Here is a 14,807-nt window from a genome sequence, read left to right as displayed (position 1 = left end):
TGGCATCTTTTTGTTTCATTTTACCCTCCCTGTCTCCCCCCCTCCCACCCCCCCATTATTCTCAACATTTGTTGTATTTTGTCTTAAGTATTTCATTTTTAATTGGAAAAAAATTTGTTTTAAGAAATGAAAGTCATATGTTCTTAATTACATATTAGCTTCCAGTAGTTTCAAATATACTTCACATCAAATATCTGCTTGTTCATTTTAGGATTAAATTTTGGGCCTTTTCCTGCTTTTCATATATTTGAAGTTTGCTGTTTTAAAATGTTCCTACCAAATCAAGGTAGTTAACAACTCTTTAAAACTGCTCTGAAATTATTTTATTTTTCTCTTCTCTAAAAAATTTAGGACAAAGTTGCTTTAGGAGCTAAGCCCTACAAAGAAGAAATTGAAGATCTCAAAACAAAGCTGGTAAAAATAGACCTAGAGAAGATGAAAACTGCCAAAGAGTTTGAAAAAGAGTACGTCTTTGCCTTAATTGAACATGACTTTAATAGCTCAAGTTTGCCTTCTAAATTATATAAATTTCTTTGCATTGGTTAACTTTTTAAAATATATGGAAATATTGTTATTGCTTTTTAAAATATCCACATCCACAGATTTTAAACTTGTTAAATTCTCATTACATATCCAAAGTTTTTTAAAAATGTGCATAGTTCTGGCCAATTACTAATACAATGTTTCTTTTGATGCTTCTTGCTCAGTCATATATAAACAGCTTAAAAACAGCCTTTTTATGCTTGAAAATGAATGTTAAGAACCTGTATGTGTGTGTTTGTGTCTAGCAGTTTGACCAAGGTTTCTGTTGGTTCTCTTCATTTAATTTGTTCCTCCTGCTGTGTTTTTGTGTAAAGGTTGTATTTCCTTTTAAATTATGGTACCTAGTACCCAAATGCATAACCTCTTTTTATTTGTTTATGTATAACGCCTAAAATTCTTTATGATATGGCGTAATGAAAAAACATGAAACAGAGTCAGAGACAGTGAATTAGAAATATAATATTGCCACATTATTATATCACCTTGCATAGGCTGTTTAATCTCTTCTGGGCATTATGTTCATATTCAATAAATAAAACAATAAGTTTGCATTAGACGATTTCTTAAGATTCCTTCTGGCTCCTAATGCTTTTTGTTCTTCCTATAAATATTTAACAAGGATACCTAATTTGCCCAAAAAGTAGCATTCTGAAGCTTTTGCATCTGGACTAGCCTTCCATTGATAAGAGTATTGGTTTTAGTGAAACTTATACCTATCAAGTTCTTCACTATAAAAAAAGCAATTTTACTTAGAGAATAGGATCCGCAGGTAACTTTCAGAGTCTCTAAAGGCAGAAAGTCTCATGATTTATCACTGCTGATTAATGCTTAAGCCAGGAGTTCATAAAATATCACTTTCTACTGGGAGACAGTGAGCAGAATTTGTTTGACCTTTGACTATCACACTGGACTGGACTGCAGCCGGGGTTTACTTCCCTGACAATGTAGACATAGGTAGAAGTTTTTTCTCACTTTCATGCTCTGGTAATTGTTGTATCCAATTAATAGCTATTGGGCTTCCAGATATTTAAAAAGAATTGTTTAAAAAAAAGTACTCCTGCAACCAAACAGAATGCTTCTGATTTGATGGTGTTGTACCTATAAAACACTTGGTACCAGGAGGGTATCTGCTACTACTTATGGGTTTCATGTCAATGTGATATATCTTATTAGAAAATTCTTGACAGCAGTTCTGTTTATTCTTCCATTAAAAATTAGTTGCTAGGCTTTTACATATTTCCATTGTTCTTTTTAGAATTACTTCTACAAAAGCCACTGTAGAATATCAAAAAGAAGTTATAAGGGTATTGAGAGAAAATCTTAGAAGAAATCAACAAGCTCAAGATACCTCACGTAAGTAGAAAATGCTGATATTTCCATAACTTTCCATTTTACTTCTCAATACACTTAGACATTTTGAATACTATTATATATGTGACAGTCAAGAATAAACATGTTAATCACTAATTTAGAAAGAACTGTTTTTGAAATGAACTTACTGGGATCATATTTATCCTGTACCCAATTTAGTTTGGTTTCCTATAATTTTAACTGTCCATTGGAGATTCTTAAAAAATACAGATTTTAACTTTGCATTATCAGATCATCAGATCTTTACATAGTAGTGAAGACATTCACATCTTAATAGATTTTAACCATAGGCACAGTAAAAATACAATCAGTACACAGTAGAAATAAGGAAATAAAATCCTATTTGTTCTTAGTACTGAAAATACAGAGTTGATGCTTATTTGCAAACTCTTTGAAATCGTGCAATCTTTTTGAAATTGATTTTAGACACAGTTGTCAAATCTAATGATCAAATTTTTCATATGATTTCCTCAACCTATATCTTTTTCCATATTTTTATCTCATGTTTCATTTGAAAAGAGAGGATGCTGAACAGTACTTGGGACAGCTTTGTGTAGTAAACACTGAACTAAGGACAGGTCACTCGCACTTCATGGCCCTATGAAATCATGGGGACAATAATACCTGACCTTCTAGCTTATATATATACTTATTGTAAGGATCAAACTGAAAGTTGTGTGTGAAAGCACACTGAAAGTTCTAAATGTCAAGCAAACATAAGGTAATACTTGTGTGTATTATTATCCACTCATTTAAAAAAAAAAAATGAGAAAGTGTTAAAGATGTTGTCTAGTACATATGTAGACTGAACTTCTCTAGTGGCTATTGTGGGATAATTGCACCCCTACCTGGAAAACTTTAAGGGATAAAAATAGAAATGAGCAAGCTTTGTTGTTACAGAAGGGTCAGGATAATTAACTCTTGATTTGTGACTTTCAGTACATATTGTATCTGAATCCAAAGTAATTCAAAAGAAAATGGACATTAAGTGTCTTCCCCATACACACCTTACCACCCTTTTGTAAATTGTTGGTTACACAGTGGATTATTCTACGTAGAAGCACCTCACATTTTAATGCAGTTTTACCTGAAATTTTAAAAACAACTCCTTACATTACTTTTATAGTGCAGAATACTTAATAATATATGCTTTAGTATCTTTCTGAGGTTTATTCAGTTAACAAGTATGTGTTGAGAACTTACAGTGCACTGAGTAACTGGCAGTGGACCCCACACACACACATTCTGTATTGTAAGAAGCCCTCTGGGTGTTTCCACTGATGGCGAGGAGAGAGAGTGAAGGACCACACTCACTGGGGAGATTACTACTGCTGCCGTCATTGTGCAAGATTTCAGGGAGCACTGTTGTGGGAGTGGACTTGGTGGGTTGGAGAGAAGCAGGAGGACTCTAGAGATAATTAGAAGTGTTGATCACATAGGCACAGGAAGTGAGGTAGAAGGAGGAAGGCAAGGATGGCTTCTAGGGAGATGATTGAGATGGTCTGGTTTTTACAGTGACTTATTGCGCTCAGTAACATTCCCTTTATTTTGAACTTTGGAGATAATTAAAATTATCACTTTTGTGTGTATTTGCCCTCCTCACAGTTGTATCAGAATGTACGGACTCTCAGCCTTCGAATAAACCCTTAACCTGTGGAGGTGGCAGTGGCATCGTACAAAGCACAAAAGCTCTTATTTTTAAAAGTGAATATATACGGCTAGAAAAAGAAATCTCTAAGTTAAAGCAGCAAAATGAACAGCTAATAAAGCAAAAAAATGAACTATTAAGGTAAGATCTGCTTACACGATATTGAAATTATGCTTCTGGCTATTACATGTGGGGAGCATGGCATATACATATGCATATATATTTTTTGCAATTGGCAAGCCTTCACACATATGGGGAAAGTCATTTTTAGAGTATATGTAATAAATTTTTTTTTAATTTTATTTAAATCCAAGCTAGTTAACATATAGTGTAATAATGATTTCAGGAGTAGAATTTAGTGATTCATCACTTACATACATTACCCAGTGCTCATCCCTACAAGTGTCCTCCCTACTGCCCATCACCCATTTAGCCCATGCCCCAACCCAACACCCCTCCAGCAACCCTCAGTTTGTTCTCTGTATTTAAGAGTCTCTTATGGTTTGCCTCCCTCTCTGTTTTTATCTTATTTTTCCTTCCCTTCCCCTATGTTCATCTGTTGCGTTTCTTAAATTCCACATGCATGAAATTATGATATTTATCCTCCTCTGACTGACTTACTTCGCTTAGCAGAATACATTCTAGTTATTTTTTTTTTTAACGTTTATTTATTTTTGAGACAGAGAGAGACAGAGCATGAACAGGGGAGGGGCAGAGAGAGAGGGAGACACAGAATCTGAAACGGACTCCAGGCTCTGAGCTGTCAGCACAGAGCCTGACGCGGGGCTCGAACTCACGGACCGTGAGATCATGACCTGAGCTGAAGTCGGACGCTTAACCGACTGAGCCACCCAGGCGCCCCAGAATACATTCTAGTTATATCCATGTTGTTGTAAATGGCAAGATTTCATTCTTTTTGATTGCTGAGCAATATTCTATATGTATATATACACACACATACCACATCTTCTTTAGCCATTCACTAGTCGATGGACATTTGGGCTCTTTCCATAATTTGGCTATTGCTGATAGTGCTGCTATAAACATTGGGGTGCGTGTGCCCCTTCGAATCAGCATTTTTGTAATAAATGTCTTTTAAGAGGAATAAGACTATGGGATACCATTCCAGATGTTTGCTATCTATCAATTGATCTATTTTTAACAAAGCCCAGAAGCAGGAAGTAAACAGATCTTTGAGGGGCAGCTCAAATATACCACAAGTCTGTATACCCAAGTCAAAGGAGAACTTAAGCCCATTATTGTAGCGTATTTCCTTTTACTTCATAAACAGTTCTAACAGATTTAATTATTTGGCTTCTATCAAGGATTAGAATCTTGTGCCAAGCACTTTACTAATGATACAATAGAAGAAAAATAGGCATTAAACAAATAGCTAAGCAACTAATTTTTGCAGTGAGTGCTATTAAACAGCAACAGAAAAAAACACATTATCTAGTTGTGGGGAGGGGTGATGGCGAAGAAACTGATAGAAGAGCAGTTATAGAAAAGGGTAGAGGTTAGGCCAGATGAAAGGAGAGACATATAAGCCTTCTAGGCAGGGGCCAGCATGTGCACAGTCTTCAATCAGAAAGAATAACCTGTTGGTGGAACTGAAAGACACCCAGTGTGATGGGGGTGTAGAGAATGAAACATTAAGGTACAAGAAGAGATGCCAGAGGTCACTGGTCTAGGTTACTTACACAGGCCTTTTTGGGTCACTCTGAGGAGGCATGGGTGATAATCTGCAATATAATGAGAAAGTGACCTCCAGTGGAGGATTTTAAGCCAGGGCCTAATGAGATCAGATAGCATCTCTGGCTCTAGAGCAAATAGGGAAACCCAGTTTGGGAATCTATTTGCTATAGTCCAGGCAAAAGATAATTTTGGCATGGACTAGAATGGAGCCAATTGGGATAAATATAAGGAGATAAATTTGAAAGATTAAGTGTGAGGTTGGGTCCACAGACCTGGATGACCAAATAAAGGAGAGCAAGGCCTCTGGGATTGGTCCCCAGGCTTCTCTCTGCAGGAACTGGATAAATGCTGGTGACATTTCCTGCAACAAGCAAGACTATAACTAGTTCAGAAGCATGGTGTAGTATTTCTTTTAAAATAACAAAGGTACATTAAAGATTAGTCTATCCAGAAGATTAATTTGTCAAGTTATTGCTGCAAGGTATCAATAGGTAAACCACTCTGGATGATCTCACTGATTCATTTGAAAATCTGTCACACTCTAAGCTTTCTTTTCAGGACTCCATGATTACAATTGTTCAATTAATGCGACCTCATTTCATTTTCTGAACTGTGAAAATAATCGAAGCAGGAAGCATTAGGTGGGAATATAAGTATGATAAAATGGTAAATTATAACAAACAGGCAAAGGGGGGGGGGGTGGGTAGAGAAAGAGAGTTGGAGTGCCTGGGTGGCTCAGTCGGTTAGGTGTCTGACTTCAGCTCAGGTCATGATCTCATGGTCCGTGAGTTCGAGCCCCACATCAAACTCTGTGCTGACAGCTCAGAGCCTGGAGCCTGCTTCAGATTCTGTGTCCCCTCCTCTTTCTCTGCCCCTGCACCACTCGTGCTCTGTCTCACTCTATCTCTCAGAAATAAATGTAAAAAAAACAGAGAGAGACAGAGACAAACCAAGAAACTGACTCTTAACCATAGAGAACAAACTGATGGTTACAAGAAGGAAGGGGGTAATGGGATGGGTGAAATAGGTGATGGGGACTTAAGAGTACACTTGTTGTGAAGAGCACTGGGTATTGTATGCAAGTGTCGAATCACTATTTTGTACACCTGAAACTAATATAACACTATATGTTAACTGTACTAGAACTAAAATTTAAGATTAAAAACAAGACAAAGTGGTAAATTATATGTTGTATATATTTTACCAGAGTTTTAAAAATTTTTAATGTAAGTGTGAATAAATTTCAGGAATTGAGCAGACTTACAGTCTCTTTTTTTTCCCCCCCTACTACATTCAAGCAATAATCATCATCTTTCCAGTGAGGTCAAAACGTGGAAGGAAAGAATCCTTAAAAGAGAGGCACACAAAGAAGTTACTTGTGAGAATTCTCCACAGTCTCCTAAAATGACTAGAACAGCTTCCAAAAAGAGGCCACATACACCTTCTCAATGCAAGGAACGGAATTTACAAGATCCTGTGCCAAGGGAATCACCAAAATCTTCATTTTTCGATAGCCGATCAAAGTCTTTACCAACACCTCAACCAGTTCGCTATTTTGATAACTCAGGTTTAGGCCTTTGTCCAGGTAAGTAAATATCCTGGTTCCTTAGAAATCAGGGGATATCTGTCAGAATTTATCTTTAATTTGTGGTCCCAAAGAGCAAGTTTAGACAAGATGTAGTTGAGCAAACTATGGTGCTCAACTTGATTTGGCATTTCTGGGGTGAGAAAGTTTCTCCAAAGCATGGCACTAATGCGTATTGTTTTTTACCCCAAGCTAAGTCTTTATTCTGCCTCTTAAACCTTCAGCTTTTCCCTAAGAGAAATAAGCAACTCTGTTAAAAACATGAAGACACTACCCTATAAACAAAACTTACCGAAGAAGCCCTTCTTATCAATTCAGTTGGCCAGTATTTCCAATAGCATTATATTCATTTTACACAAGCCAGATCATAGACTTATTCCACTTATTAATTCAATCAGTCAGCAAAAAATTTTGATCTCCGACTATGTGTCAGATACATTGATAAGCGAAACCAGACATGGTCCCTTACCCTACTGGAGCTTATAGTCCAATAGGAGATATAGTAATCAAGTAGTCAAAAATAAACAGGTAAAATTCTAGAGTATGAAAGGCTATGAAGCATATTAATAGGTTTTTGCTGCAGGAATATTAAGGAAGTCTTCCTTGAAGAAGGAAACTGAGATCTAAGGTTAATGTGAGTTTCCTTAACAAAGAGGGGAGGGAAAAGTATTTCCGGCAGATACAACAGTGACAGCCCAAGGTAGGAGGGACCATAACCAGGGGAAGCATTAGAAGAAAGATGGTATGGCCACAGCACAGTTAACACAAGCTGCTGTGGTTGGAGGCCCCGAAGGCAAAGAGGAGAAGAGCCAGGTGTGTGGGAATTTGTAGATTGTATAGAAGAAGTCTTTGAGAGATTTTAAACAATATAATGGCAGGGGATCATAATGAGTTATAAATTTTGAACACATCACCTTAGTTATATGGTAACCAACAAATAATAGGAGCAAGAGTTTATGACAGTTGTCTAAGCAAGAGGACATACTAGCGTGGACCTGAGCAGGTTCAGTAGAGCTAGAGAGAAGTGGACGGACAGGAGAGATAGGGGAGTCAAAGCAGTCATAGGTGCCTGGTAGATGGTGGGAGGGGTGCCAGACACAGAGGTGTAGAGCATTGCAGAAGAAAGTCTGTAATACTGTGTTTCTTGTAGTCCTTCTCACCACACAGCATTGATTGTGTGTGTGGCCAGAGCCTTTGTGGCTGCATATCTGCCTGTCAGAAATCCCATTACACAGTTGTAGAAATCTGCAGCAACAAAATTGTACACCTAAGGAAAGCAGTTGCCAAATCATTTTTGGCCCCAAGTGAAGGTTGTGGATTTGTGAGGAACTCTACTGTGTGACTTTAAAAGAAATCTGTCCATTCTCATCAACTTTAAAATCAATATTAGATAAGTCCTCAGTCTTAAAGTGCTCTTTGGGATATAGGAAGACATCAATTTGAAAAAATGTTTAAACTATTCATTTTATGGAATAGTATTTAACAAACATTTAAGGACCTGCCATTAGCTAACACTTACATGGAACTTTTGCTGTATATGCATACATGCTATTTTAGAAGAGTCTTCTGAAAAACCAGGAAACTCTTAATCACCTCTTGATTTTATCTGATAATGCCAGAGACACATGCATGATATGAAACCACAAGTAGAAATGCTTAAGTCTTTTTATCAATATATGGATCACTCTGGTACTATTTTTAAGTAAAATAAATAAAAGAGTAGGCTGGAGGGACACCTGGGTGTCTCAGTGGCTGACTCAGTTAAGTGTCTGACTCTTGATTTTGGCTCAGGTCCTTATCTCATGGTTTGTGAGATCAAGCCCCACCGGGGCTCTGCACTGACAGTGTGGCACCTGCTTGGGATTATCTCTCCCTCTCTCTCTGCCCCTCCCCTGCTTATATATGCTCTCTCCCTCTCTCAAATAAATAAACTTAAAAAAGAAAAAAAAGAGTAGACTGGAATAATATATAAATCAAAAAACTGACCAATTCAGCCTTAAAGGACATAGTCCCAGCCTGAATTAGTAAAATACCATTCTAAGAAAATTTTAATGCTTTTATTTTGAATTATAAAAGATAATTTAAAATTTCTCAACAACTTGAGATAATTGCAAAGACCAGGTATGAGAGATTTACTTATATGAATATAATCATTTGAAAATTAATATTGTTTATAAACAAACGCAACTGAAGTGCTTTTTAAAGGCTCAAAGAAAGTTTTCCAAGGATGGCTAAATAGTCTCCAAAATTAATAGTATTTGTTTAGTATAGCATTTTTTTTTTCCCTAAAATTCAGGCAAAAGAAAATCAGACTCAGTCTGTGTTTGATTTCACTTTGAATCTCAAACTGATGAATTTCAAATGAGACTTTATTGCTTCTTGGTTTTATGTTCAAAATGGTTTTTCTAACAATTGATTTTGTGAGAAAATGGGGAATAAACTTCTCCAACTCTGATGAAGTGAAATATACCTTTATAATGACCAAACATGAGGTTAATGACCATATTGTCATTTTCCATTCTTCTTATCTCTGCTGTCTTAGCATTGTTTACATTTCCAATTCAATTAGAATTTCGTGTAGTTTTTTTAATAAAATATGGTTACTTTTGGGTTTTTCTTTTTGTTTTTTTCTCAGAAGAACAAACTGCTGGAGCAGAGAGAGTGGGTCCTCAGCCAAGTCTTTGGCACACCTCCTCAAGAAAAGATATGCCTGAGTGCAATACCCAGTAGGCTCCTCTACTGTCACTTTCCTGGGGGCCCAGCGTTTCCTGCTGAGAAATGACTGTGCTTTTACGTTATGTGCCTATTCCTGGCAATGTTACCACAGTCCAACATAATTTCAGTTCAGTTTTCACTTTGCCACTAGAATTGGAAGATGAAGGAACAGGAGATTAATGCATTCCAATAATTTGGAATGACTGATAGCAAAACCTCCTTGAATGTGGTAATACTTTAGAAATTGAATTGTTTTATTTATTTATATATTTTATACAGAATAAAATTATTGAAGGAAATTTCCAGTCTTTCCATGCATATACAAAATGTATTCATCTTTATTAATGTAATGTTTTACACATGACTTAGGTAATTCTAAGGCCTAATACATAAAGTGTCATTTAATTAACATTATGAACTACTTTTTAAGTGCCTTGAACATTGAATAAATGTTTAATTAGTGGTTCTGAATCACAACTTTATGTAATATTGATGGTTTCTTGGTGGGGTATTCAGGGTACATTTGGCTGTACTCGTTTGGTGACTTGCAGAATTTTGCTACAAGAATATATACATGCTTCCTGGATTTAAGTTTCTAAGGGACAGCAAAGTGCTCTGACCTCTTCATTTTCTAGCCTGATCTTTGTTTTGCTATAATAAATACAAAAATTCTCTTTGTTTTTCTGTACCCACCCACTCCCTATACAAGAACTCTAAATTGGTTGATTTGTTATTAGACTTTGTACTGTGCTGCATTTTACTCCCAGCGGTAAGAACTTCATACCATTTATCCTACCCTTTTATTTCAGACATGAGGAAACAACACCTGAGTTTCTATCAAAGTAGAAAATCTTAGAAACCCAGAGTCCCCACACATACATAAGGCATCTGTGGATGGGCTTCATGCAGTCTGTAAGACCTCTGAAATTCTATGTTAATTTGTATGTAAACTCATTTTTCTAGGATACTTGGGTCCATACTTCTATCATATTCTTAAAGGGATGTGTCATCCTATAGGAGGTTAAGAACTATGGTTTTAGAGAGCATCTGTTACTACTTTTAAATCATAAGACTTTGAAAAATCACATAAAACAGCAAGTTGCATAAGGTTTAGAACAGTTAGTGATTTCAGTGCATTCTTGGCTCTTTGATAAAATTCATTCAAAGGAAGAGATTGTGAATTACATCATAGCCATCATTTTACAATCTATGGATGGATATTTTCCCTTAATATACTATCATAGGCATTCACTAGGGCTAAGGGAAGGTGTCCCTTCCAATAACTGTCTCCCCCGAGCCAGTCCCTTCGGAGTTGTTTCTCCTTTCCACTCTTACCCCAATAAGACACTATAGCAGAGCTGCAGATTTGTTTCTTGACAATGTCTGCTCCTCCACTGAATAACAGTAACTCAAGGTAGTAGGTTCACCTGGATAATAAAACTAAGTCCATTACACGTAATCAGTCATCAGGTATCCAGTCTAGTAGAATATTGCTCAATTCTAGAATTTGGATGTCCATTTCCTTAGATTTGGGAAGTTTGGGGCCATTATTTCTTAATAAATTTTTTGACCCTCTCTCTGTTCTGGAAGCCCCATAATGCATATATTGGTCCACTTGCTGATGTCCCATGAGAACCTTAGGCTTTCTTCACGTTTCTTTATTCCTTTTTCTTTGATTCTTTCTGCTCCTGGATCAAGTCTTGCTATTGAACCCCTCTAGTAAATTTTTTAATTCAGTCATTGTATTCTTCACGTCCAGAATTTCTGTATGGTTCTTTTTTTATAGTTTCTATTTCTTTGTTAATATTGTCATTTTGTTCATGCATTGTTTTTCTAATTTCATGTAGTTGCCTATCTGCATTGTCTTGTAGATCACTGAGCATCTTTAAAACTATTATTTTGAATTCTTTGGTAATTCATAGATCACTTTTTCTTTGGCGTTGGTTTCTGGAGACTTATTTTGTTCCTTCGGGTCATGCTTCTCTTTGTGTGTACATGTGCTTTCTGATTTTTTGCTGAGTTTAATGCATTTGAAAAAGCAGCCACCTCTTCTAGTATACAGATTGCTTCACACAGGGGAATGCTTACACCAGTCAGACTGGTCATAGATGCCAGAGGTCTCTGAAAACTTTTATGGGGATATGACTTCTCTGGGCTATGTGTATAATTTGCCAATTTCTTTTCCGAGAGCTGGATCTCTTGCTCCCTCTGGTGTCTGTCTGCAGTACAGCATGTTCTTTAATGCAGTAAGAAGCCACCAGCTCTCCTTTGTTCTCATTAGTCTTGTACATCCTTCCGAGAAGTTGGAACACCAAGCACATACTCTACTCTTCCTCCTCTCTCCCAAGTGTGCTGAACCATTCCGGTCTCCTTCTGGGGCACTGCAGGCCGTCTAGTGCCAACTATGCCAGTTCCATCAGCACTCCCAAGTCAGGCAAGATAGAAACCAGTCCCTTGGGCTGCCATATGGAAAGAATTTTGGATGAATTTTCCACTCTTTTCTTTCCCCCTACTCCCCTGGGGAAACCAGGACCCAGAGGCTGAACTGTGCTAGCTTGGGAAAGGGGTGGAGTGGGATGGGTGGAGCCACAGGTGAGGTGAAATGGCTCTTGCCCATTTCAATGCAGCTGTTCTCAGCTTTCTCCTTACCAAGGGTACTGCAACTTCTTAACTGGCTTAGTTAGGTTAAGAAGGTATTTTGGTTCATTTAGTGTTTTAAATCAGTGTCTCGGGGGAAAAGAGAGGTGGGACTCCCTTTTCCTCCATGTTGTCGACATCTCCCTCAGAATGTTGTTAAACTCTTGAGATCTGAGTTTCAATATCATGATGAATGGCTGTGAAAGGATAATGACAAAAGTCAACAATGAAACATGCAAGAATGTTAAAAAGCAGTAATATGGTCAGAAAACACTAAACTGGCCTGAAAATAAAGCCAAGACTGAAGACAAATAGATTATTGTTCATAGGAAATATTTTCTTGAGAGCCTGGCAGATTTATATTCAAGAAAACTGAGAGCCTGCCATTCATACTAGGCAAATATTTAATGGTCGTTTACTGTGTGCCAGTCGCTGGTCTGGGTGCCAAAAGATACTGTCTTGGTGAAATTTATGTTTAGTTGGAAAACAAATTACTGTATGCTGATTGCTATAATATAAGGGTGAAAAAGATATGGTCCCTAGCCTTGAAGAAATTTAGTCCATGGAAAATACAGATGTGTAAGCAAATTTTTACAACACCATGTTACTTAGGCTATCACAGAGTAGGCATTATTGTTGAAAATCTGGGGACAAAGGAGTCAGAAGAAAGTTGCACCAAGAAAGTGTTAGAGTTGGCCTTGATTAGAGAATTCTCATGTCCATATAAAATCCGTTCTAAAATCCTCAAAAGTTAAAGGAAAGACAGTGAGGCAAGGAGCACAGCTGGGCATGATTAGAGATTATTAGACTCCATTAGAAGCTACCGTAGGCAATGAGGGACAGTTTTACCAAAAACTGTATGTGGATGTATGCAGAAATTAGATCAGGGATTTTTTAAAATCAAATTTTGCCATCTACTATAATTGAATTTTAATAATCATTAATGTTTATTAAGTAAAAATGTAACAAATGCGCTGGTATCTGTACGTGCCTCTAGTCCCTCCTCACATGCCTGAGGTAGGTGCTATGGTTACCTTCATTAACAGATGAGAAAACTGGGGTTTGGAGAGTTGTTACTTACTAAGCTAGTGAAAAGATGTGGGGCTTACCTTGGTCTTTCTGACTCCGCAGTCTTTGTTCTTAACCATCATGACTGTTATGAAGATACTTGGTTCCAAAGACAAAAAAACCTGGAGAAAAACATAATCTAATGAAGGTAACCTTTTCTCATATAAGGAGCACAGAGGAGTTAGTCTAGGGCTGCTGCACTGAGGCTGTCTTCAAGCCATCAGGTTCCTTCCCTTACCGGGCTCTGTCCTTAATGTGTGCCTCTGACCTCATACCAAGTCACAAAATGGCTGCCATGTCCCAAGGAATATTCGCATTCCAGGAAAAAGCAAGGAAAGGGCAAAAATGGAAAGCGTTTCAGAGTGGCCTTGCCTTTCTATCCAAGAAGGAAGTCCTCCTCAGCTTGTGTTTCCTTGGCCAGCACTAGCAGCAAAAGAGGCTGGAATTTGAGAGTTTGTTTTCCGACCTTTATAAAATAAAAGGCAGAGGAAAGTGAGGTGGGTGCATGTTGAGTAAACCAACTTAAATAGTACATGCAGAAAATAACCTACACAATCACCCTGCTCAATTACACACCTGATAAGTATGAATGACTAAGCCTAGCACACATGACCTCATCCTTTCTTTTCAATCTCTAATATCTGTTCTCTTCAGCCGAGCTTGACTTTTTTTTGCGCCTACCCAACATGTCCTTCCCTTTCAAGCCTCCACACCTCCTCCACACTGTGAAGCTTGAAGTGTTGCCTGGACCCTGCCTCCTCAGGGTAGTCAGGATGCCTGCACTCTGCCACTAAATATGTACTAGTGTTAGAGTAGACTGTGACGAAACAACCGTAACTATGCCTTAAAATGAGAGAATTTTTATTTCTCTCCCTCAAAACAATCTTGGTGAAGGGCCAGGAAGGAAGCCTCCACTATCTTAAATGATCTAAGGCCCTTCGATTTTATTGCCCTGCTCTCTTTCATGTGAAATTTCTTACTCATTAAAATTTAAATATCCTAGAAGAGCGCATAATAGACCCCAACAAACAACAAAGACCCGTTAAAGTGAAGCAAATGATTTCCACATCCTAAGTAAGCTGTAAGCGGGCTTTTCCAGTTTTCACCTTCTCCTTGGAGTTAGCAGTTCTAGATGAGCTCCACTAGATGGCAGCACACACACGTATATAGTATGCAAACGTGAGACTCCTTAAAACTGAACGAAACTACAAATCCCAACATGCATCTTTAAGCGCCTGACTTGCTCCTGCACAAAGGTCTCAAGTTTGTTGCTCGCACGGGGATCTGGAGGACGGCGTCCACTTGCTGCTCTAAAGTAAGATTTCCTAATATTTTTTAAATGAAATTTTAGCCTGGGAAAAGAAGAGGTTTAGATTTTTGCTTTCTTCTGCAAGTTACCTATTTCAACATTAATCTTAGCAATTAGGTCAGTTAGGTCAGGGTAAGGGTGTGTTTTTAACAAGTTTGAAACTCTGGTATATTAGTTTTTCAATGTGCTTTTCACGTTGGATTTTACCATTTAAGGCCACGTTTGCACTCATTTTC

General features: G+C 37.5%; 2 protein-coding genes across 5 annotated transcripts in view; both read left to right on the top strand.

The window, feature by feature from the left end:
• Positions 1-10,176, top strand: part of CENPE (centromere protein E) — a 79,460-nt gene extending 69,284 nt beyond the window's left edge. For 2 of the 4 annotated variants that reach the window (XM_049630946.1, XM_049630944.1), the window contains 5 exons: positions 352-464; positions 1,799-1,896; positions 3,520-3,703; positions 6,556-6,842; positions 9,478-10,176. In XM_049630946.1, coding sequence (XP_049486903.1) covers positions 352-464; positions 1,799-1,896; positions 3,520-3,703; positions 6,556-6,842; positions 9,478-9,572 — 777 coding nt within the window. In that variant the 3' untranslated portion in view covers positions 9,573-10,176. The remainder of the gene's footprint in view (positions 1-351; positions 465-1,798; positions 1,897-3,519; positions 3,704-6,555; positions 6,843-9,477) is intronic. The other 2 variants (XM_049630945.1, XM_049630947.1) reach the window with 2 other exon arrangements.
• A 3,890-nt stretch (positions 10,177-14,066) lies between these two features.
• Positions 14,067-14,807, top strand: part of BDH2 (3-hydroxybutyrate dehydrogenase 2) — a 29,535-nt gene continuing 28,794 nt past the window's right edge. The window contains exon 1 of the mRNA XM_049630942.1: positions 14,067-14,577. The gene's annotated coding sequence lies outside the window, so the exon portion shown is untranslated. The remainder of the gene's footprint in view (positions 14,578-14,807) is intronic.

This window comes from Panthera uncia, chromosome B1 (genome assembly GCF_023721935.1).
Source record: "Panthera uncia isolate 11264 chromosome B1, Puncia_PCG_1.0, whole genome shotgun sequence".
In the NCBI taxonomy this organism is placed as follows: Eukaryota; Metazoa; Chordata; class Mammalia; order Carnivora; family Felidae; genus Panthera; species Panthera uncia.
Note: the sequence above shows the minus strand (reverse complement) of the source record. Positions and strands in the feature narration are given on the sequence as shown.